Below are 24,441 nucleotides of genomic sequence, written 5' to 3' on the forward strand. Positions count from 1 at the left end.
ACACAAAAGTGCTTTCAAAGAGTTTTTAAAAGAACAGTTTTTTTTTAAAAAATATAGAACTAACTCTCTTTTAAACAATTATGTACAAACTAAATTTATTTTGTCTGGATATGGCAAATGTTATGGGGCAAAATAGCCCTGCAGAACCATAATAAATATAACTTTGAAACTAAATTAGTAATTAGCTTTGTGTAGACGAATCTGTATGAAACTATGTTATTATTGCATGTAAATCCCTCTATTTAATAAGAATTCAATGCCTCAATTTACTGTAAGACCCTTCCAATAACAATAATAAAAAAATGGAAAATTATCCTCTAAACCTAAAAATGTTGACGAATTTTTTACGCGCTTCCAAAGAATAAATTTCAATAATTTAATTCCGGTTTTCATAAAAAATAAGCATAATGTCCAAATTCGGAAAAGTACAAAAAAGTGCTAAGCAGAATGTTATTTTTTTTTTTTAAAAAAAAAGCACTAACTGCTTGCATCGCGCGTGCTCTGAAATTCTTCGCTTTCGTCCAAAAGTTGCTGAAAAGCCGTGGAAAATGCAAAATTTTGATAATAGCACGTCTATTTTCATCGCGGGGTGGCCAAAAATAGTGCGAAAGCATTTAAAAAACTACTTTAAATGCTGTTATTTTGATTTCACGTTAATGGAACCACCAGTGGAGTTAGCCTTTCATCGAAGCATTGGCCTAAAAAAACCAATCGGCGATCGATTGATATTTCCAAACTGCACGTCTAAAAACTCGAGCTATTTATTGACAAGGCACGTTTGTCGAAGAACGCAACCTCGCATTCACCACTTTAAGTCGTAACTGACAACTGGTTCAGATTATATTTTATTTTATTGGCTGCACGTTACACCACGTTATGCCAAATTAACTGCGGGTTACGCCAACTCCGCAATTTGACGGGTCAGCAAACGGGTCTCACGAAAGTTTGCTTTTGCGCAGCAGTCGGGAAAAATAATAAATAAATAAACAGAAATAATTACAAAAGCGCGGCGGTGGCGGCGGCGATGCCAATAAAAAAAGAAAGAATTCGAAGGCGCGCGCGCGCGTCGCTGACTTTCTCTGGCCGCTGCGATTCACTTTCTCCAGCCATAAAGAGCAGCGTCGTCTCGAATGGACAGCGTCTGATGCAAGGTCGATCATTATCACGGCCAATGTTTTGTTCAACTCGGGACGGCCAAATTGCAGGAGAGAAATAAACACACACACAACTCACTTGAGATCGGAAACGTCGCTGCGCAGGAAGTTGATCACGCTCGAGCTGAAAACGAAGCTGGAGAAGACCGTGAAGAGGCCGGCGATGCCTGAAATTAAAAAAATCACACAGCTGCTTAGAAAATGTGCGAAAACGCAACAGAAGAAAGAAAGTGCGAGTGTCGCCATCGTGCAAATAATCAACATTGCGAGAAGGGAACGCCTGCCGCTCGTGAGCAAATAAATTTCTTTCTTTTGCAACTCTCGCGAAAGAAGATTATGGAGTTACATCTTCTTGTAATAATTTCTAAGCAACCAAGCAAGCAAGCGTGTGACGCAAATTAAGTGAAAGAGAAACCCAATAACGAGAATGAATTACAACTTGAGTGCTTCCAACTGATCCAACTTTATGAATGATCACGGAAAAAGGCTATTAATAAAAAAGTCGTGCTCTCTGTTCTGCAGAGCTTCCATCCAATATCTTTCAACTTGGTTTAATGCAAGATGAGGTTGTTGGTGTGTGAAAATCTGTTTGAAATTGCGCCTTGACAGTTAATCTAGCGTAAAAGAGGATAATGAAAAATCTCGTTGGGCGCAAGATAGTCAAACTATTTTCTGTCAATTTACATCAGATCGTATCTGAAGTAAAAAAAACTCAAAGATCAATTAAAAAATAATAAGTGCCAAAAAAGAGCCAAATAAAAATGAAAATCAGTTGAGATGATTAGAAAAGCAGCATTTTTTATAAAATGTTGTTAAGAAATTTGAGAAATTGAAACAACGAGACTCGCTATTTTCAATCGAAGCGAAAGAGACGATTCAGCCGGCGCCAAGCACGCGCCACTCATTAAGCCATAAAGAGCAGCATCATGAATTTTTGCGCCCAAATTGGCTACACGAGTCCATATTCCCATAATGCAGCTCGAAAATTTATTAGCTGGCCGGCTGAACGCATGTTCCGCTCTGGGCAAAACACTCACCCAGGATATATTTGGAGCCCATTTTGCTGAGAGTGCGAAACTGGTGGTAGCTGTAGAGTAAGGCAACACATCTGATGAGGGTCATGACAATAACGTCGGCCGCATTGTACTCGGGCTGCTATACACATAAAGAGAATTAGTCACGCAGTTTCAGAAGCTGGAAACATTCACTCAGGACCAGGACGAAACAGCCAGTCTCGTTCTCACCCTCAAACTTAGGCTAATTAGCAGAGATCTGGAGATTACACTTTCGCAAAGGGATTTGCAACAAGCATCAAAGTGGTTTTGATTACTCAAGCACATTTTGAAACTAAATTTGGAAGAATTTGTGGCATTTGATCTTTACAAAGGAAAGGAATCATAAATTAGTTTTAAAATTTGAGACAAAACTATTTTCTACTTAAATGAAGAAAGTAAAAAAATTAAAAAAGAAGACGTTAAATATTTTATTAGCAGTTCATTTTAAACGAACTCTAAAAAAAGTTCCCCAACATTTACCATGCAGGCTCACAAAAGAGATAAGATACTATTTAAGGGATTTTTACCTTTGTGGCGCGTGCTTTTTTAAGATTTTAGATCTGATATCAGTTTTAAATAATTGTGAAGTGTATGAGTATTCCATCGAGGCGCAAAATTCATGGCTTAAATTTCCGAAATAGACCTAATTGTAAGGTTCTGTTAAGGCTATTGAAAATAAAAGTATAGACGTATTTTTCAGAGACACAATTTTCTTTATTTTTCTTGTTGCAAAGAACGCAAAAACTGAGGTAAAACAATAACATTGTCTAAAGCCGCAAGAGAAAATTAAATTTTGCGTTTTACCTTGTCTTTTTTTGCCTAATAAAATGCATTCATTTACTTCACTTAACCATTAGTGGTTACGTTGAGAAAATATTCAAGCTGTTTTACACAGGGACATTGGTTTTGGTTTCGTTTGAAATAGCGCAATTTAAATCGTGGTGAGGCTGTAGTAAATCACTCGGTGAGTGAGTCAGAGGGCAAATGCTTTTTGCGTTCGCGCCGCGATGACACAAGAGTAGATTTTTGCGGGCTTGATAAATGCGCCGCAATTGAATTGGGATTACACAAACAGAGCTGGTTTCAATCAAGATTAACCAAGTCTCGACTTTCCTCGAAAATGTTTTCGTATGTCTGCTAATGACGTTTTCGTCGAGTGCCTCAGATTAATTCTTATCTCAGCGACAAGAAATGTTCGTTTTCAACTGTTCGGCGCACTCACAGAACCCAGTGAATTGCGGTTATGTTTAACTAGTTGAAGAATCTCGGTTGAATTTTGTTTTAAAGAGAATAAGTAATTAAGGCTGATGTACAAAAATACTCTTTTGGCAATCAGTTGATTGCAGAATTTTCACTTAAGGAGGTATTTGTAAACGTAATAAATTTTTGGCTAAGAGCTATTTAGATTTTCTGAAATTAGCCTAAAGTTTTTCAGCGCTGCTAAGGTCAACCAAACTTGGAAGGTAGCCTTTTTTGTTGACAAGACATTCTAGTCACAATTTTTATTATTCAATTAGTAAAAAACTGACCTATTGCACCAAAACAAGTATTTTGACAGCTCTGGTTGCCTTTTTTGAAACATTAATATTGCAACTTTGAGCAAGAGTAAAAGGAGTGCAAAACCACTTAGCCGTAGGGATTTTCATTTTAAGTGCAAACAACTCATCCCAAAATAGCCGTCCGCCTCTAAGTATCCACGATTGCAAGCAGCGTTTGATTCGCACTACGCAAAAGAAGCTGCTCTGCGCCTTGCAGCATTTTAATAATGCACACGCAACTTTCTCGGCGGCAGTTTATAATCAAACTTGAAAACACAAACAAACAGGGTGCATTATTTATATTAATGCACGGCCCGAGAAGCAAAAACAGACGCGAAAAAAGGCTCCACAAGGCGGAACGGAGCTCCAGATGCAAACAGAGCGAGAGACTGTGCATCAGAATAAAAGCTGATAATTTCAGCGCCGGCTTTAATGGATAAAGGCGGCAGCGTTGCAGAGGCATGCCGACTCGTTGACACTTTCCCCAGTGAAAAAGTGGGCCAGCAAGCAAGTCGGCTGCGTTTAGGTAATATTTCATCATTTTAACAAATATTGGCCGACTCCGGTCTCGGCTGATTCTCCGCTCTCCTCCGAGGTTTTCGGTCGCTCTATACTTTGCAGCAGGCTGCGGTTATGCAACTCGCACGACTCTGCTGACGGATGGATGTACATAATGTGAGCCGGGCTCCGGCGATTTGCGGTTTGAAAGTAAAAGCGCGCGAGCATCGTGAAGGAATAATAAATGTAGACTTTTCTTATTTATTTCCCATCTCCACCGAGGACACGTGTCACCGCTAGGTTGCGTCAGCAGGTTTACTATTTTACTCTGCGGTCCATTATTAACTTTTTAGTGCTCAGTCAGTGTGTGAATATGCAAATGAAGCAGGAGCACGAGATAAAAATGAGGATCGTTACAAAGTGCTGCAAGGCTTCCTTTAAGAGTTTTGGACGTGAATTCGAAGAATGAAAATTGCATTATAACTTAGATTTCTGGGAAACAAGTCAATTATAATTTATAGGCGGCGAACCGTTCTAAATTACTTTCATGAAATTTGATTTCACAGAATTCTCGCTGCCACGATTTCGGACGGCCAAGGTCGCGAGATTTTTTTTAATCACCGAAGATAAAAGTGATTCGCTCAAACGCACTCCGTCGTGTCATGATTAAAATGACAAACACGCAAGTCATCTCAAAACTTTCTTCGTCGGCGGCAGATGAAAGCGAACAGTAACACGATAAGTGCGCAGTGCGACAATTATGAAATTAGCGGCGTGGATTCATTTAACTCGATTACACGGTGAGGACGGAAACGCATTTTTCTGTCATCAAAGCAGTAGCAGCAGCTGGCGTGCGTTGTTTGTGTCGCTCCTCTTCACTTTCTCCATTCGAGCGTGTAAAAGCACCAAGCAAATCGCATCCGATTTCCACTTTGGCGATGACAAAGCGCATCCGAAGTCGAAATGCAATCAATCTGGGTCACTATCACTGGGTGAAGGTGCGTCGTGGAATGCATGATCAAGGTGCTGCGCGCGCGCCCAACGCCGCCGGCACCGCGCTTATCACTTTTCACTGCCACTTTTTAGTGTGTGTGTGTGTTCGGAAGAAACACGCCGGCCGCCGCCTCGTGAGAAGAGATCTGTTCTTTTAAGTGGGGCATTCGAAAAATCTCTTTCCTCCGTGTAAACGCCGCCGTTCTTTCTAATTAAAAACACAACGTCTCATATCCGGATATGTATCACATTCCGCTCGATAGCTTTCGACGCGGACGGAGAGACACCCAAAGAGCAGTTAGTTGCGTCTTGTAATCATCACTCTTACTGAATCTTTAAAAGGGAAATCTTTCGTAAAGGTACTGCGCAATTAAACTAGTTTAACGAGCTTTATGGTTCTCAAAGAAACGTGATATCTTTAAAAAGAATAAGATGAAGTTTTTTATTCCACTAAAAAGCGAAAGACGCTGTGGAGACAGGACAGTTTTGGCACATGACTCATTTAGAATAAATCTTATTTGTTTGTTGTGCAATTTAAAACATTTTTAGCTTCTCTCGCAGAGCCTGGTTGAATGCACATATAAAATTTTGATGTTTCTTGAACATGAAATTCCTCATTAACCCCGCAGTAGTGTACTAGGACAGGTGAGACAAGTCGAACGAGTTCAGTTTTTGCGTTATTGATTTTAGACCATAATTAAAGCCGAGATTTGACGTTGGCGGTCACGATATTTGAGGAAAAAAAGAAAGCTAACACCAATCTGAAACTGGCCCAAGACCAAACATATTGAGAGTATAACTACAGATTTTAAAAAAACGACCTTGACTTATGCCAGGGGAATCCAATGTCCACCAAATTTTTAAAAGAGCTCAAGGATCGCACCGTAGCTGAATTTACCTCCCCCTGCAAAAAGAACTTGTAATGTGGCATAGTATAATGTTATTTGCGGCTCCTGATATTATACTTTGTAATGGACCGTACTGTTCGCCCTTTCCTGCTTTCAAATTTTCATAATATGCAATATATTTTACTGTATTTGACGAGAGCAAGAATAAACATGATCGAATAATAGAATAAATTGCCCTCTTTTGCTGCAATATTGAGGCGTCGATTGATCCTTACTCCTTGGAAATAATCTTAGAGAGGGTCTATTTTATAAATCCCCTCTTCAGGGTCAAAGGTATGAACAACCAAGTTTAAAAAAAGTATAATCCTCTTTCTCTGGAAATAAATTCGGTCTTCAAGATAAGCTAGTAAAATTATAATAGCTCGTAAATCATCAAATTTAATTCCCCCCATAAAAACCATTTCAATTTCGGAGGCTTTGCTCCTCGCGAAGAGGACGGAAAACGGCCGTAATTTATTTTTTAGGAACAAATGAGTTAGTTACACAACATGGCCTTTCTTTTCCTCTCTCGTTTCGCCCTCGATTTGCTGCTATTTTACGGCCGTAGCAACACAGCCCGCCGTCGACGGCGTCGACTTATATCGCAAGTCAATTTTGCGCGCACGAGAGACGGCACACACCTGGCGCCACTCATGTTGTTTGTGTGCCTGCCTGCTGTAAATCGCCCGCGCGCCGGGGCCACATGCACTGCAATCGCAGGGCGCTGGCCGCTTCCAGCCTGTAAGCTCGTTACCGGCGCGAAATCAGAGCATTTCTCCGAGGTGCAGCCATACAAGCAGCCGCAGCCACCGAGTGTGTGACCTCTGCAGCCTCAAGAATCCGCTCTTAATAGCTCTTCCGCCAGCTGCAATTGCCACCGGTGAAACATATAGATAAGTTGCGGCTGTCATTGGCAGCACACGCCGATTTTTTCCGATTTTTGGCCCCCTGAATGGAGATGGATGGCGCCACCGGGTGGCTACACAAATCAAAGTCCGATTGTGCTCGGAAAATAACACCTCCAGACGGTTTGAACACTATCCTCTGCTTAAAAATAAATAAATCTCGGCTTATCTCCACACAGCGGGGAGGCAGGAAAAATAACACAGGTCATGAAGTTTATTTTAGGTTTGTCAGAGAGATAACCAATCTATCAAATTAAAAAAGGTTATGGACCTCATGTGCTAGTAATTCACCACAGAAATTCATGAAAATAATTTTTATGGGTATTTATTTTTCACATTCATTCACTCAGTTATCCATCAAAGAATTAATTCCTTGCATACCTCAAGCCCTGATGGGCAGTTGCGTCTCCATGCGTTGCACGCGGGCGAGGGGGCGGCCGCGGCATCCTGCAGGGCGACCCTGGTCTCGACGCTGAGTACGCACACGGTCAGGGTCAGGGTGGCGACGATCACTTCCCAAGGATGAGACGCGCAGAAACTGCCGTGAACCTTAAACACCCGGGACACCATTCCGCACCAGCCAGAGGACGCGTAACTACCTCCACCTGAAACCAAACCAGAAGTGAAATTAATTAGCAGTCATGGGATTTCCAGCGAGTGTGAAATGCGGTTTGGATGCTGCCCGTTTCAAGTGCGGGAAAACCCGGAATAGTTTTCGTGTCAGCTGAAATCCAGATGCGTCTGGTTTTTGTCAAGTTCAAGGCTGATGAACTGTGAGAATAAATTTCAACAACAACGCTTCGCCTCGGCTTGGAAGATATAAACTATTTCGGGCGGTCCGTCAAAATTGCTGTAGGGGGTTTAAGTTAATTTTAAAGCTTATAATTCACGGTGCAATTTTCATGTTTCGCTAAGGATGTAATTAGAAGGTAGAATAACACGAGGTTAGCATAAATTTTTCATGTGAAGTGACAGGTTGAAAATAAATTTTAGATTTAGAGGTCTCCCGTTTTTTGTGTCGAAAGACACTCACATAACCATGAAAAGTAAATTCTCTTCGCAAAGTGAAGGGTGTGTAACACTTTTTTGCATTGTCATCGCCTTTCGACAAAAGGTTTTTCCCCTGACCCTCCCATTTACTCGAGAATGACTCTTATCTGGTCATTGTATTGATCAAATAAATGCGCATATATGCATGCAGAAACGCGACACTCATTATGCACGTGACGTAATTCGAGAGCAATAAGGAAAACTCGCATCTGGTGCTAGCCAAATCATTTGATACAAGTGTCAGATTCTACGGCCGACTTGGTCCATAAATCATTTTTTATTTCAGATGCTAGTCTGTCGACCGGAATAAATGAGCATGTGGTGCGAGATCGAGTGCACCAACCGATGGAACGAAAATAAAGGCACTGATAAAGAAACTTCTGGGCGCGAAAATAAGCCAGAGGAACTTCTCTAAATAAATGAGCAAGGCAACTATTTCTGCCTTCTGCCCGCCACCGAGTTTATATACGTATTGTTGCAAGCAGTGCAGCGATCGAGTTCAGCGAAATTGTGACTCATTCATTTGCATGATCGAGTTTCTAGCAGTGAGGTAACTTCGCTACCCATGCGTTAAGTGAAAAGCGGAACTATAGCCAGCCGACAAAAGCAGTAAGGGATGGTTGCAACTATTGTGAACGGAAGAAAATTCTTAATTTATTGATTTGTCTTTGGAGAGTCGAGAAACAAATTTAGACCGAACCAATCGGGAACATTAATTAGCTGCGAACTTGAGCCCGGCGTTGTTCAGATTACAAAAGGGGTGTACCGAGGCTGTAATTTTAGGCTGCAACACGAAGGCCAAAAGTCACGAGACCAGGCAGGCGTAGACGTAGATTGAGCGAACATCACTCACTGCCGCGAGTTACGATTCAGGTGCCAATATTCGCGTCTTTTGGCAAACTCGTTGGAAAAATGCCAGCAGCAGCTGTCTCTGCACAAGTACAAGTGGGAGGAGCAGTTGCCGGCCGACTCGATTGCGCCGAGACAATGGAGGACAGAAGAAAAAGAGACACTCTCTCGACACTGACAATTTCCAATCATTTTTCGCCAGATTTGCGGAGCGGAGACTGTCAACGCGGCGAATATTGAAATTGAATAAAAGGCGAGAGTTTGATAAAGTGTGGAAGTTTCAAAGGTTGTCGGCCGCGCAGGTGTTGCTAACGCAAAGTGCTGACCTGTTTTTGTGCTTTGCTCGCGTAAATTGAATTGGACAACACGAGCGAGTGACAAGCCCTAAAAATCGGCGCGTAGAGTCAGGTGATTTTCCGGCGTCCAGCGACAGACGACCATTAAATTCTAGACCTACGGCAACAATGCGATCAATCACGTGAAGACGGGCAAATTAGCGAATAATTAATCATAACTCAGTCAGGGTCAACGTCTGGTGCACGAGGAAAACGCGTAACTATCAAGAGACTCCAGCTGCATTCTAATGGGGGATGACATCGTCTTTACGGTTGACCTTGCGTGATGCGCATTTCGACGACAAGGAAACTCCATCAGTAGCCAACAGACAAAGGAAAACTGAATTGCTGATCACATGCGCGAACTCCAATTTTAGAAGGAAGTCACAAATTTACGTCATACAATCTTGTGTTGCGACTGTGAAATTAAAGTCATGCTTGTTTTTAATCGGAAACAAACAAACACAGCTTCATCTTGTCAAACGCTTCATGAATTTTAAGTGCGCGAAAACGCCATGCGTTACATATTTCAAATCAATTTGTATTTTGTCTCCTATGGAAAACAAACAAAATTTACCTGCCAGCACCCGTGTCTCTGCAAGGTCAATGTTAAAACTGGGTCAAAATTTCGACGTTTCGGCCTGGTTCCCTCGAATTTATGATTTCTTTCTAGTGCAGGAAACGGAACTGAACGGAGTGGAAAAGGAGGGAAATTTACGTTTGCAAACACAATGAGCACGCTCGTGAGCTTTTTCACAAATTTCTCCGATTTCACAAACGCAAGCAGTGGAAAGAGTGTAAAACATAACCACGCTACTCTTGCTGCACTCGCAGTTTTACGCCGCTCTTTTGAATGGCTAACTGAGAGGAAAATTCGAAATCGATCGATATAGAGTGCCAATTACGTTTTACAACGCAAGACCGCCTTTACTCTCTGTAGTTTGTCGCCAAAGATGTGATTTATAGCGACCCTCCTCAAGGCAGTTTGCTTTTTCGCAGGGACAACGTGAATTTTTTTTAAGGAACATCGTCAAGTTGGGCTGGTTGAACTAATTAAATTTATTTATTTTTTTCTTCAGAAGGTCGTGAATGAAAAAAAGCGAAATGAATTGGCAGATATAGAGGCGTGAAAAGGTCATTTCTGTCATTTAATTTTATCTCTAAGGGTCCGCTGTCAGTTGATGCTGGGCAATAAAAACAGCAATTTGCGAATCAAATAAAAAATTTGATTCATTGGTTAATCAAACCTCAAACGATCTGTTTTTCATGGCAAACGATTAAGATTTTGAGAGGACAAAACCCACTACACACGTGATTCAGTTTGCGAGCAGTAGAATTAAAATAATTTATTCTCTTCGAATCAGAGACCGAGCCTTCAATCTCTATTTGTACGAATAAAAGCCTCGGGTGCGCGTTCCAAGAGAAAGTGACAACAATTTCTAATTCCTAACGCCTCGTTTTCAACTCGAAAATTGCAAGAAAATCGGGCACGTTACCTTGCGGGGGTTTGTGCACCGTGGCCGCCGGAGCTGGTGGTTGTTGCTGCTGCTGCACCGACATGGGGGAGCGGGCGTCGGGAAAGCAGAGAGTCACGGGGGCAACTGGGGGCGGTCGGAGGCGGCGGCGGGTCAAGATTAAAGCACTGTCAGCTCGGCGGAGTCGGCATGGAGCGGACCCGAACTTGCTTGGCTTGGTGCGCACAACAGATCTCACGAAACTGAGATGCTCCCGCGCGCTTGGTGAAAGAAACAAACCCAGCTCACTCGCGCAATAGTAGGGGATAAGCGGCCGCGACGGCGCTTTGACCGGCGGCACGGCACACTTCGTGCTTCTCGCGCTCTTTGATTTAACATTGCGTTCCGCGTCCGACACGACAGCTGATCGGACACCTCGGGACGAAAGGAGAAAGAAAGCGCGGTCAGCCGCGACTCTTTGGGCAAAGGGGGCACCCGGCTATGCATTGTAATCACTCTGTGCAACTAATTAACCGCACTACTTTTCCTGTCGACCGATAATGACGCTTGCAGGCTTTTTCAATCCGATTACGTTATCATACGAGTGATGAAATTTTTAGCCCTTACTGCTAGACTTAGGAATTTCAGTTTGGCGAAAAAATTTAAAACTTTTTCGTTGCAAATAGCCAACTATGTAAATAAAATAATTACATTTTGGTGTTTTTTATTAATCGATGTCTCCGACGTCTATAAAAGCTTGTGTTACATATTCAAGGATAATATATTCAATAATGTCTTGTCTGTTGTACACATTTGATGCTTAATAAATATTTCATCATTAAAAATAACAATTTTTGTGCAATTTTCATCGATTTTGAAGTAGCAAAAACGACACTTAAAATCATAGTTACATGATTCGAAAGGAAGTGTCATTTTAAAGGCACGTACTATTGTAAAATTTATATTTCTTGCAAAGAAAGGCTTGAGATTCTAAGTAATAGTTGGAGTTTGAATTTTTTGCTTAGACAAATTCAGCGAATTATGGAGCTTTGGGTAAAGAGACGAAATGCAACGAAATGGACTTTGTTCTGCCAAGTTGAAATCTTGATTGTTGAGACAAGCCGATCAGTGGATTATATGTAATTGATATCACGAACAAAAAAAAATCAAAATTTTCTCTGAAGTCTTTTTGCTTGGGTTTGTTTAAGCTTTAGAAAGCAAATGAGATTTCATAATAATATTTTGATAGTTTTATAGTTTACCATAAGATAATTTTAAATTCGCTTTTAATAAGAATTATCCCTCGTTCCAACAATAGCGAGCTAGATTTTTTCTTAGTTCACATATAAACATTTTTCTAAAGACCCTAATGAGAGAAAATGATAAATAATTCAATTTCACTACTTGTAGGAATGAATCACTTTTAAAATTAGCTGCATCGAGGGATCGATTGACTCTTAACCACTGATAAGCAATCTCTATAGGAGGAGATTACAACAAATCCTTCCTTGCATAAAATGCCGCTGTTAATTCATTCATGCCACCAAACAACCTGTGCAAAATGTAAATCACCTCGGAAACTAGTAAAGGAAATCCAATTTCCTCTCATCAGTAAAAATGCCAAACTGTTTAAGGCAAGAGTGGCAGAAAAGAGGCACTTTGAAAATCCATTTGACGCTATCGTTATGAGTAAACACGTCTCGGAATGAGATATTCTGCCGTGTCAGCAAGATAAGTCAGACGAACCGCCGGGCGAATTGTGCCTGCCTACTCGGCGCCGATTCATGAATATGTTAAAATCGATCGGATTCCACGCACCGCCGCCAAAATACCCGAATTTTTTTCTCTCTCTCTCTTTTTATAGCAGCTGAAGTCGTTTAACTCGAGCTCTTTAAATCCAGCATTCGGAGCCTCTTGAGCGCACGCGGCATCGCGGAAACGAGTTCATTGGGACAGACCATAATTTATCCGAAATCGAGAGTTGCGAGGCATAATTCATGCGAAATCTCTCTGCTTCGGGTCGCAGCGGCTCGGGCGGTTTGTTTCCCAACGGTTGCATAAGAAAAACGTATGTTAATCCAGCACAAAATCACGAGCCTGACACGTGACCCACCTTTTCTTTTCACTGCCAAGCTGTTAGGCGTGGAAATCAGCGAATGTGCCGCAAATCGGAAGATTTTTCGAGGATTTTCAGACGTAAATAACCAGTCAGGCAGGATCTCGGTTGACAAACGACCCATTTGGATTTTGATGTTTTAAAGTGCTCACCTGCCGCGCCGCACGTGTGCGAATTTGAACGTGAACACGATCCGTACATCCGGGATTTGCAAAATCTGACTAAAGGAGCCACTACGAAAATATTAGAAAATTTCTGGTTGACAAAAATGACACAACATAGATATTGAGTTGGATCGGCAACAGTTTTTAAGTTATTTCTTAAAAGAATGAATTATTGAACTTTCTTTCAACGCAGAAATGTAATTTACAAATCTGAACGAGACAGCACGAGGAGAAACAAATTTAAAAACTTTATCCATTTCACTAAACCACGTTCAGTTTGCGGTCAAGGATTACGCAAGGGAAACTAAAGCGCCGTGAAGCACCTCGATAAAAAAAGTATTTGCGCTGCCGACATCAAAAGCACAGATTCAAACTGCTCTTTTTTCCAAAAACCACTTCAAACAAATGAATTTTCCTGTTTAGCGTGCGCCTGTATTCTACATTTTGGGTGGTCCTTTCCTCTGACAGTATTTGCCCACAATTGACGCAAGTCCATTCGCACATTCATCTGCCTCTTTTGTTCAAATGGAAATTAACACGATCGATGGCGTCAGCGCGCCAAAAAATACCTCTCGGTGCGTGATGGTTATGTCAACATCAACACCATCGCACATTACGGTGGTTTCCGCGTATATTATTTCAAACACAATTATCGACCCAGCCGGCCGACGAACAGCTCGTCGCGGAGAAAGCTCTTTGTTTGAGAAACTTTAACTAATCGCTCTGATCTTGTGTGGATTTCAAAATTTCATTCACGTGAAACGAGTAGTCTCGCGACACCAAAAATGCACGAAAAAATTATGCAATATTTAGGGTGCCCTGATAATGTCTTAACGTAAAATATTCAAAAGCCTAATGAAAAAAGTTCTTAAGTATATTGCGTTATACAACCAAGTTGGCCACATGATCATGCATGTGGCTGTCAAATTGATCTGTGGAAGGGGGATGTAGCCATAATATTTAGTTAGTCAGAAGTAGTCTGCAAAGTTGGAAGTAATAGCTGGTAAAAAGTTAAAGCAGAGGGTTTATTTCAGTGATGGATACACGTACCACGTGTGTTGGATAACCTTTGTTTTGATAGACATCTTTTTTTGTGAAAGTATTTGAAGCAAAGCTTAAATAAATCTCTTCAACTTCCTATGATGATTTAATTTAAGTCCAACAAGGGTTGTTTATTAGTATAGAGCGCGGCGCCAGAAACATTTGAACGGTCCACGCAGAGCTGGGAAACAAGAGCCGAGCAACGAGAGCATCGCACATGGACAAAAGGATAAGAAATGCAACAGAAAAAAATGGAAAACAGAATCATAAAAATTCCTCCATTCCTTGAATTAAACTTGTATAATTTTGCATACGTTTCAAAATAAACACTGCATTAAAATCTAAGATGCAGAGCAGCACGTGGCATAACTTGCTGAAGATTCTTATTCCTGTTAAATAAAAAAAAACGTTCTTATCTTTTTAATGTTTATACTCCCAAATAAAACGATTTAAAAAATACGCAGAGTCTTTATTAGATAATTTTAGGACAATGTATGGCACCTCAATATTTATTCCTGCTGAGTGACTAGCACAACCTTTCGAGCGTCTGCTACCATTCACAAATATACAATCGTAGATTTCCTTGAATGCACCTATGGCTCGAGTTTACAAAGCCACAAAGTTTTAATTCAATTTGCTCGGGGTCATAGATTCGCGCATGTATTACGCAACTGAATTTTTAAGTCTCGTGCCTTTGCAACTAAGCCGCAACATGCAAGGCCAACGCTCATTAATACATTTGAAAGAGAGCGTGCAATTTCACGCAAAATAACTCCACGACACGCCGAGCTATAAATACACAAACATATATACCAGTTTTTTCCACCTCGCGCGCTGAGTCGATTTGTCTCGCGGAAAAATGCAATGTGCCCCGCTGCGATTCCATTTGCAAATGAGGGAAGGAACAAAATCGTTAAAGAGCGACGCCTTCTATCTAGGCCAGATGAAAATGTTTCCGTGCCTAGGAATTTCAACTTGTTCCTCGAGAAGTGGGCAGCGAAATATGCAAACATTTCGTTAGGAAACTAGCCACTTTGCATGCGTGCGACGGAGGCGCAGGCAAGGGTTAGACATGAAAGTTGCGGGCTTAATGACTGTGTGTTCGAAGATTATGCTGTGCGTGGAGGATGGCACAAACTCACAGGTATGCAACGGCCATGATCTTGCTCAATAGTCGCGCGAGCGGACGCGTATTATCCAATGCGATTTTCCCAGCCACTCTGGCAAATTGGCAAAAGAAATTTGCTTTCTCTCTAAGCGCTATGACGCCGCAAAATTTGAACAGATTCGTCACTCATCAGCTGGCACACGAGTGTCGGAACTGCAATTGCGATTTCTTCTCGCCGAAATCGTGCCACCGCGCGCGTCTTGTTTTTGGTCCAGTTTAACGGCCCAGCGAGCAGGCGTGAGCGAGCATAAAACTGATTTTATTGTAAATGCAAACAGCAATTTCCTCCGGCACTGCAGACTTGCTGAATTGCGCGAGAAAAAAACCAAGCAAGGGACTCGCTAATTGAAGTTAGCGAAGCAGTAAACGCAGCTGTGAATTGGAAGAATGACCTCATTTCTTTGGATCTAAAAACAACTGGAATGTGCTAATTTATGACATATTTATTGAGCAAAATCCTTCTACTAGTTTCTTTATTGTTCAACGGATCAACAACAACAGAAATAGAAAAGAAAATATAAATTATTTGAACAAAACGAACAGTTTGAATTGGCTTATTTGGTAAGCTACATTTCTTAAAAAGAATAATTATCGAATAAAACTTACTAAAAAGTTAAAAGCATGTAGCTGAATGGGCGACGGGCCCTTTGGCACGTCATCACCTTTGCAGCGTGCAGAAAAACAAGCGGCTTGAATTGTGCAATTACCACCATTAAAAATAAACGCGCTAATAAATTCAGCAATGACACTGATCCTCGAAAAGGCAGCAGCGGGCGGACTAAACAAACAGAGGCGAGCCCAGACCGGGCGGTCACGTGCGGCCACGGCCTCGGACAATTCCGCGAGCAAATTTCGGACGCCGGATGCGTGCCTCGGCCGCGCGGATGCCTGTCGCGTTGTTCGTTGGTCCAGCGGGCGGCGTTTTCCGAGAGAAAGCTTGAAAGTGAAAGTCACCGCCACGTCCACGTGGTGCCGTCATTACCATAGAGAGCAGCCGCGCGTCGGCTTGCAGAGAGGAACACTTTGGGTGGCGTGCCCTCAAAAATCTACGAGTCTAATTTCTATTTTATAGACATCAAATATTGGGACACGAGCGTTTTTGTGTTTCGGTGCCGCGCGCAATTTGCAAATCTGCAGGCGGATTAATCTTTTTCGGATTTCGCCGCAGATTATAATAATTTGATTCCGCACACACTTGGGAGAAAGCATTTTAGTGCCATCTATCAATTAGCCACGCGAAGCTAGGTTTCTAAACATATATAAACAGCCGCTTTTAGGACAAAAACATGAACTCTGAACGCGGAACAGTTAGCATATATCTATTTCTTGATTTCTCAATGCGCAAATTATCTCAAAGTTGGCCAATTTCGCAAACATCGATTACCAAAGCGTCACGCAATTGGGCATTGTATACAATCAAAAAAACCCGTTCTTCAAGATATACACCCAAGGTTTCGTTTTACTCGCAGGTTTGATTTTCTCGGCAGTCGCGTGAATGGGCCACGCACACGTGCGCCGGACACACATGGTACAGAAACCTTCCCATTCACAAGAAGAGACTGTTCTGCGAAGCGGTCCATTAACAAATTTACAGAATTATTGCCGAACTCTGCCTTGAGACCAGTCGAAAGTGTCGAAATTGAAAACGGGGATGGGCGTTGTTGGGCAAACTTTGTAACTCTCAAGGCGGCTTTTCGCAAACGCAATCTTCGACTGTAACGAGCGCATTCGCTTTAGCCCGCGTCGCGACGCCGCGCGCTGATGATAAATTGTTGCTCTTATCTGACGCGAGAGGCTGCGTGCACCGCGCAAAAATAATTACATCTCTGCCGGTCCAATTTATCACCAAGGTCGAAAAACACAGACCAACGAGATGGAGTTTAAAGACCACTGCCATTATATTACGAGTCCATTTTTCTCTTGTAACGAGCCAATTTGCATCCCGCATACTTTGTTTTGCATAATAACGAATGGCTATTGTGTCTCATAGAGGAGTCGGCATCATTCATTATAAAGAAATTTTCTTGTTAGGTGTCATCCGCACGTTGCGGAGAGACGCTACGATTTTCTACTTTTAACAGCGATGATACAGCCAGTTAAAATGCTTAGGTTGAGTTTTCCCCCAGAAAAAAAATATCATTGAAGAATAGGCTGTTCATCGTTTTTTTTTTTAAACGATTGTAGGTGCATTTCCCCCCAAAAAGAATTGCCTCAGGATTCTTTTATGTAACTATATAACTATTCTCTAATACCTCGGATACTATTTTATTTTGCGGAATCAAGGGACGAGCAGTTTTTCTGGGTCGAAGCAATAAAGTTTGCAGATTTGTGTTAAATCTTTTTTATTGTTATATATATAGAACAACAGATGCAGAATAAGAAGGAAAATAGAGATAAGTTACTGCTGACAATCCTGATGCCCTACCAATAAAATTCTTATGGTTGGGTCTCATATCAATCAGTACTCGTCTCTCATATTTTCTTACAGAAGAGCACAATTCTCATAGCAGAGAAAAATTGTTCTGCATATCATATGAATTAGTCAATTAATAACAAGACACTTGTTTCTAATATTAATACAGGATTGTTGTTTCCAAATTTTTTCTATTTTTCTCACATTTTGTCAAATACAATCATGTTAGAGCATGCCATTAAAAGTTATTAAAAAAATCGACATAAATTATGAAGTTCGCGACAGTTTAATCGGATTGAATGATGCATTAACACTTATTGTTTGCTATTTCACTGAATTTGTCCTTCCTTACCCTGAGATGGTTGAGATTCACGGAGATTTACTGCAGAAGCCGGATCACGTGTGTGCTGCTCTGCATGGTAGACATTTTTAGTGAACTCAACCATCGATCACCACATGAGGTGGGCGTAGTACCTGAACCTGACCGTGATTCGTTGTTGGCGGCACAACAGAGCAGAGCGCGCTAAAATAGAATATAGGTTATTTAAGGATGTTTATTCTCAAACTTTGTCATAAATACCTTAATGTATCACAGTCAATTACAATAGATAATTTTTGTTCTTCTTTTCGCACACTATTTTGTAAAAACAAAAATGCCTTTTCTCACACGTTTTATATAAATCTGTCGACTTTTTAATAACATGAATGTATTTTGACCAAGGGTGAGAATAAATAAATAAATAAAATGTTTTTGCACTTTTATTTTGATAAATAGCTGCTGAAAAAAAAGGAAATCATATGAGAAAGGGCGACATTTCAAGAAAACAAGTGACTTAGACCTTGCCCTGGAGGACAAAGCCGAAGGGAGCCCAGACTAGTGAAAATCATTCATCTATTTAGAAAAGTATTTTTCAAACTCACAAGCAAAATTTTTAGCTCGGGAAGGATGAACTGATTCAACTGCAAGGTGGCTGCAAGTTCATCAGTGTGGCTGGCCGAGAACTTTTTCCAAAATGTCAACTGTCCTGGGGCAAAAGATCCCTTTTTCTTCATTCTTCTTGAGGTTTAAACACTTTTCACTTTCACAGCTTCAATTCAAACCTGACTCAAGGTTCATGATGTACACATAAATTTCAAACTTTATTTCTTCATTATGCAGGATGGAGAAACATGGAGGATAATCCGCTGACAATTATTATGTTCAATTGTGATTCTAAGTTCGTTTTATTTTATGGCTTTTGCTTTATCTCGCATTGCCAAGCAGTTGTGTTCGAGAAAGAGCCGATTTAGCGGTCGTTGTCGCTGTGAATGCAAATGTTGTGTTAATGAGCTAATTTTCCCCGACGATAATTCCGCGAAACAAAGCCGAGCAGGAAAACTGGGCGCATAATATACAGTACGTCTGCCTCTCTCTGACGCGGCGGCGGTTGCATAAAATTATTCGGAGTGCGAATAATCACGGCGAGTGCTCTTTCTTTCATTCTTTCTTCCTCTCTCTCTCGATTTGATTGTTCTCCAGGGCCGTTAAATATGGGCCGAGGACAATGGCGAATGAATTGCCAATTGATTTGTCTCCGGCTCAAGTGAATCAAATTAATTCTCGCCCCCTTGTTTTCTCACTCTGCCTGCGCACTATCGGAACGAGGCAAGCGAAACATTCCGGTCCGCTAGCAGTTCGCCGGTTCGTTCGCGAGCTAAAGAGCAATATCGACTCGGCACATATAGACGTAATGCTGCGTGAAAACGCACGCACTCGGAAGGAACAGAGCCAGATTCTCTTTCCTTCTATCTGTCTGCGCTTCTTGCTTTCTTTTGGCGAAAGAAAGTGCCCGAATTGCGGCTCGACGTGCACGAAAATGCGAACGGTGGATTTGGAGTGCGGAAAAGGACAAGCTATGCTCCATTTGCGGCTGATTTACTGCAAACCTGTATGGTGGGACGATCGAAGAAGACTTCTTTTTATCGTTTATATCTTTCAAAAATGAATGGCAAACCAGTGCTAAAGTACGCACAGAGAAGACTTGGAACTTGAACAAGAAAAATTGGAAAAAGAAATCCGGAGTGCCATTTATGCGACTTTTTTTAAAAAATAAATAAAACTGAAAATTCATAAACAGAGAATTGCTTTTACTTGTTCTCTACGATAATTTTCAACTCTGCAAAAAAATCATGCAACTTTAACATTATTTGTTTTTATCAAATTCTGTAAAATTGATTTTGGACAGTCAAATGAAACTTTAGATAATTATAATGTCAAGGTTACAGATAGGTTTTTTACTATTCAATAACAAAAAATATTTTTATATAAGGCTGTGAAATTAAGACAGTCGACTTTTTTTCTGAGCTTCCAATCGTTACGAGGCTATCAAATGACCACGCATTTGTTTTGTTTTGCTGTTTATCCCTGTCCGAGGACTGGGATAAACCGGAGTCCCAAATAACAACGCAAACGGACAACATGGGCGTACCAGGCCGCACAGAGACCAGAACCAAGCCCACTGAAGGGTCACTTGCCTCCGCACCGAGGACTTTTTGAAACGCTAGACATTCGTCCCGTGAAGCCAAATCACGCATGCTGGAAAGGTGCGAACCAGCATGTAGCGATTCGGCCCAGAGCTATGCAGCCGGCATGCAGGCGGTCACCACTATACAGCTACTTAACTTCGGTGATCTAAATAGAACCGAGATGTGCCCAGCATGCTACACCCTAGACTCATGCCATTTAATCTACACTCAATTATGACCGTCTAAAACTCCCAAAACCATAAAAAAACACTGTAAATCCATCTTAATCGACTAAAATCCAAGGAATACCACACTTAACTCAAATACAGTCTTAATTTTTATATGAATTTTGAACGGTAGAATTCAAGATTCTTTTTAAATGTAAAAAATTTCAAATTTCCTTGATTTTAAATAAGATGTGATTCATTTTCCAACACCAATCTGTAATTTTCCATTCTGTTCTGTTTGTATTCATTTATGCGCAGTAGCTGCTAGACATAAATTCTAATTTAATGGCAATTTAGCAAGAAAAAAAAACAAGTATGAAAGCAGTATATGTTCTAAAAGCAACGTAAATCATATATACATAAGATATTTGCATGTTCTACAAGCGTTGCAGCATCATAGAAGATCCCTGACCAGTTTTAAAGCAGAAAAAAATGAGTAACTACTACAATATGATAATGCAGATACCAGATTTTATTCCTTCTCGTGTGAACCAAATTAAACAAACGTTTACCAGTTATAGCTTTTGTTTCTGTCTCTCTTTCTGAAAAGCCTCATTCAGATTACAGAAACTTCGTTTTAAAGCAAGCTGGAAACATTGTGTTCAATTTTTAAATATCATATAGGTGCATTTTGTTAATCGTTTCTTTCAATCTGCGTTGTTGCACATTGAGGAAGAATTCAATCTTAAGTTAAAATAAAATAGCAAACTTGCATACTGTTTTAGTATTTTTCTAATGTTGGAAGCAATATATTTTTTTAATTTCTTTAAAAAAAGATGAATGAAATTTTGGTCTTGGAAGTTCTTACAAGAAGGATAAGTGCCACAGAGGGGGATAAATGGATTATCTTATTATTTCCCCATGCTAATAAATGCAGTTAATCATTTCCAACAACCACTAATTAATTTCGATTTCGTTTTGCAGCTTTGCCTGAATTCAAAGTTGTCCATCCTGTCTGGATGGACAAGTCTGGTGTGTTTCCATTGATGGCAGCGTGGAATTCATTGAGTGCACGAGACGGCCAGTCGGCCAGTTGGTCTCCTCTGACGTCGTCGTCGTCGCGGCCAGCCTCTCGAGTCACTCCTCGTCTGCGTGCCGGCCCATTCAGTTGTCGGTTGATGGTCAAGGCCTCGCTCACTTTTGATGGTCACACCCCGAAAAGTGGGTCAGTCAACTTTTTAAGGGGTCTCTGTTGGCTCCACTAAAATAGGGCCAAGGAAAAGGCTTGCTTTTCTGACAAAAGAAACAAACGAAGTTCTTCGCCTAGGTGAAATGTCCGATAAATTTTCCTTCACCTCTTATTATCATGCCATAAATAATAACAGCTAGCTAGTAGTTTAATGTTTGATGATTGGTTGTGTACGACGACCATAACTCAATCAACAATTTTGTTGCGGCAGGCGTTTAAAATCATAAACAATTCTTTGCAAATTGATGAGGAACAGTTCTGTGTATGTTAAGAGACATGCGATGCAATTTGTTGAGGTTTAAAATTATTACATAATAACCACTCTAATCTATGTTAGTGTTAGTTGCAAGACGTGAAACTAAAATGTTTTGTTTTCGTCATCATGGCGCAAGTGAAAATAATAGTCGGTTATTCGTATTTCACCTATTAATAACACAATCAGCTGGGGAAAATTGTACCAATATCCTAGGTATTGCGACAGCTTGAAAAATTCGAGGAAGTCCGATTAAATTACGACAAAAATTGGGTCACCACCAAAGCGGAAATTCACGTTTCTTAGGCAATCATCCCCTTCCGCAAAAACACCAAGCAGAGGGTTTCATAAAAGACCGGTGTACTCACTCAGTTTGTACTCGCCTTCCCAGTCCCAGAGGTTGCAAAGAGGTGAGCTCAATGCATTTTGGGACTGTGGAGAAAATCCGGAAAAAGAAGCAGCCTCCCTTAGACGATCAGGTGTTTTCTCTCCCTGTGTTTATGGGGTATTTCGCAGCGAATCCGCAGCGAGTACGCAGCGCACCGCAGATGAGTCAAATTTTGTTACGAAACGAACACGTATGCCATCTGACGGCCAGTAACAAAAATGCTAAGCGAGATAAGTGTATTTGAACAGAAGCGGCGGTTGACCGTAATGACCGTGTTTTGTTGACTGTTGGTTGGGATCGCGAGATAAAGGATTATTTTTTTGTGCAGGGTTGACCTTGCAGTTTGATCAGATAACGTTATTTTCCTTGTCCCAAACTGACTTTTTTAAGGGACACAAACACATTCTTTTCAGTTTTGTTGAAAGAAAAGAATTTTGAAAGGAATCACGACCGCAAAATTACGATTTATTTATGCCACATTATATATATATTTTTTAAATGAACCTTCAATTTGTTTATAGAGCAAAATTAGATCTTCACACCAAATTTTCGCTCCCTTTCCAAGAAAATTATAAAATATAATTTATTCATTCAAAATTCAAAAGAACCTTTTTAAAAAATCCTGTTAGTTCGCGCCGGCTGCGAAAGCCAGTGCGTATGCAGTGTATGAATGACTTTAAATATAGCCGGCAATAATATGAAATTATGAACGTCGTTTGCATTTTTGTTCTGTGATGTACACTCTCATGTTTAAGATCTTATATCTTATCAATTTAAATGTCTGTTTAAAGGCAGCATATTATGGCTTTTAAAAATTTAGAAAATCGTCAATTACATTCCATAGAAATGCTTCTAAATAATTCCTATAGGCCATTTTCAAAAATCCAGTCTCAACTATTCATTTTACTCGCTCAAGAGCTTTCCTTACGCTAGGATTCAATTTCTTACATGTTCTGATATGGTCTTTTCTGGCCTAAGGGATAATCCAAAGCTTGTTTTGAGGGGCGGTAAAGGTTTCACCACACAATGAAATGTTCTAGACATGTTTACATAACAGTTGGGCAACACTTTATCCCATACTTAGAAAAAAAAACAGAGATATTTGAAATTTTATAGTAAATAAACACAAAAAATGCTCAAATTTGAACATTTTTAAAAAATAATGCAACAATTAAAGTGGTTTGCAGTCTAAATTTGCATCTTATGGCACAAAATTTAATATCTTCATTATAACTTGAAATATTCTCAATTTTTAAGCTTTGGAGAGGCTGATTTTCCTAGATTTCAACCCGATTTTCCTTATTACGCCGTCCAATGGCAACTCATTAGCACCCGAATAAACAAAATAATTAAATACGGTGTGCTCAACAAATAATTGCAGATGGATTTCAAAACTCTCGTGAAAACACCCAATATTTCAAAATATTTTCTTTAGGGAGTATCGTTCTAGGAGAATAACAACTTCAATTTGATGGCACATGCATGACCCAAGAGAGCAGCGATTATTGTAAATTGCAAAATAAGTGCCGCCAGAAGTGATCGATAATGTCGTGCTGCTGTATAATATATTGAGACACACAAATTGGAGTGTTATATATAGGCTACCCGCACTGAACAACTGGCGTGCGGCGCAGTTTTCCTCCCATCTGCATGGAGTACGTAGTGCTCTTTACCGATTTGCCTTTTTTACACTGTAGACCATAATAAAAGTCTACGATTTCAGGTTTTACTTACTTGTAAACCTTAAATATTTTAAAACCTTTGCCTCCACGCGTGTCAAAAGAGATCAGAGAAGAATGCAGACAGCAGGCGCAAGACTCAGTTTTTTGAAGATATTTGTTGATTCCTAATGTGCTTTTAAAAATTATTTTCTTCCACGTGCGGCTCTGGCAGGATAAACAAACTAATCAAACAAACCACTCCGTGGGACCAAATTTAGGTCGTGACGACGCCGCGTGTTTTTCTCTAGAACGATCCATTCCCCGCGATGCGTGCATAAAATAACAATAAAAAAAATGCTAGGAAGGAAATGCACTCTGCGACGCAGTAAATTTTGACTCGGCGCAAGGCCATCAATTAATAACCCGGCAAGGCCATTGCATGCGCCCGAAAACAACACGCGCGGTCACTCATGGCTGGCGTCACTAGAGCAAAAGCAGACGCACCCCTTTGGGGATGGCGTGCACCGCAGGGTTGTTTTTTTGGTCTGGAAGCGTCTCTCCGACTGATAAAAGGGGTGGATGATAATAATAGCTAGAG

The 24,441-nt window shown here is 40.7% G+C and overlaps 1 protein-coding gene across 3 annotated transcripts in view; it reads right to left on the reverse strand.

Annotated features, from left to right (window-relative positions):
• Hmgcr (HMG coenzyme A reductase) overlaps positions 1-22,313 on the reverse strand; it is a 29,509-nt gene extending 7,196 nt beyond the window's left edge. The window contains exons 1-4 of one of the 3 annotated variants that reach the window (XM_065495884.1): positions 22,163-22,313; positions 7,412-7,635; positions 2,192-2,309; positions 1,234-1,321 (exon numbers count right to left, since the gene is read on the reverse strand). In XM_065495884.1, coding sequence (XP_065351956.1) covers positions 1,234-1,321; positions 2,192-2,309; positions 7,412-7,600 — 395 coding nt within the window. In that variant the 5' untranslated portion in view covers positions 7,601-7,635; positions 22,163-22,313. Of the gene's footprint in view, positions 1-1,233; positions 1,322-2,191; positions 2,310-7,411; positions 7,636-10,760; positions 11,290-22,162 lie in introns of those variants that run through there. The other 2 variants (XM_065495883.1, XM_065495882.1) reach the window with 2 other exon arrangements.
• Between the last annotated feature and the right edge of the window lie 2,128 nt (positions 22,314-24,441).

This window comes from Cloeon dipterum, chromosome X, assembly GCF_949628265.1.
Source record: "Cloeon dipterum chromosome X, ieCloDipt1.1, whole genome shotgun sequence".
NCBI lineage: Eukaryota > Metazoa > Arthropoda > Insecta > Ephemeroptera > Baetidae > Cloeon > Cloeon dipterum.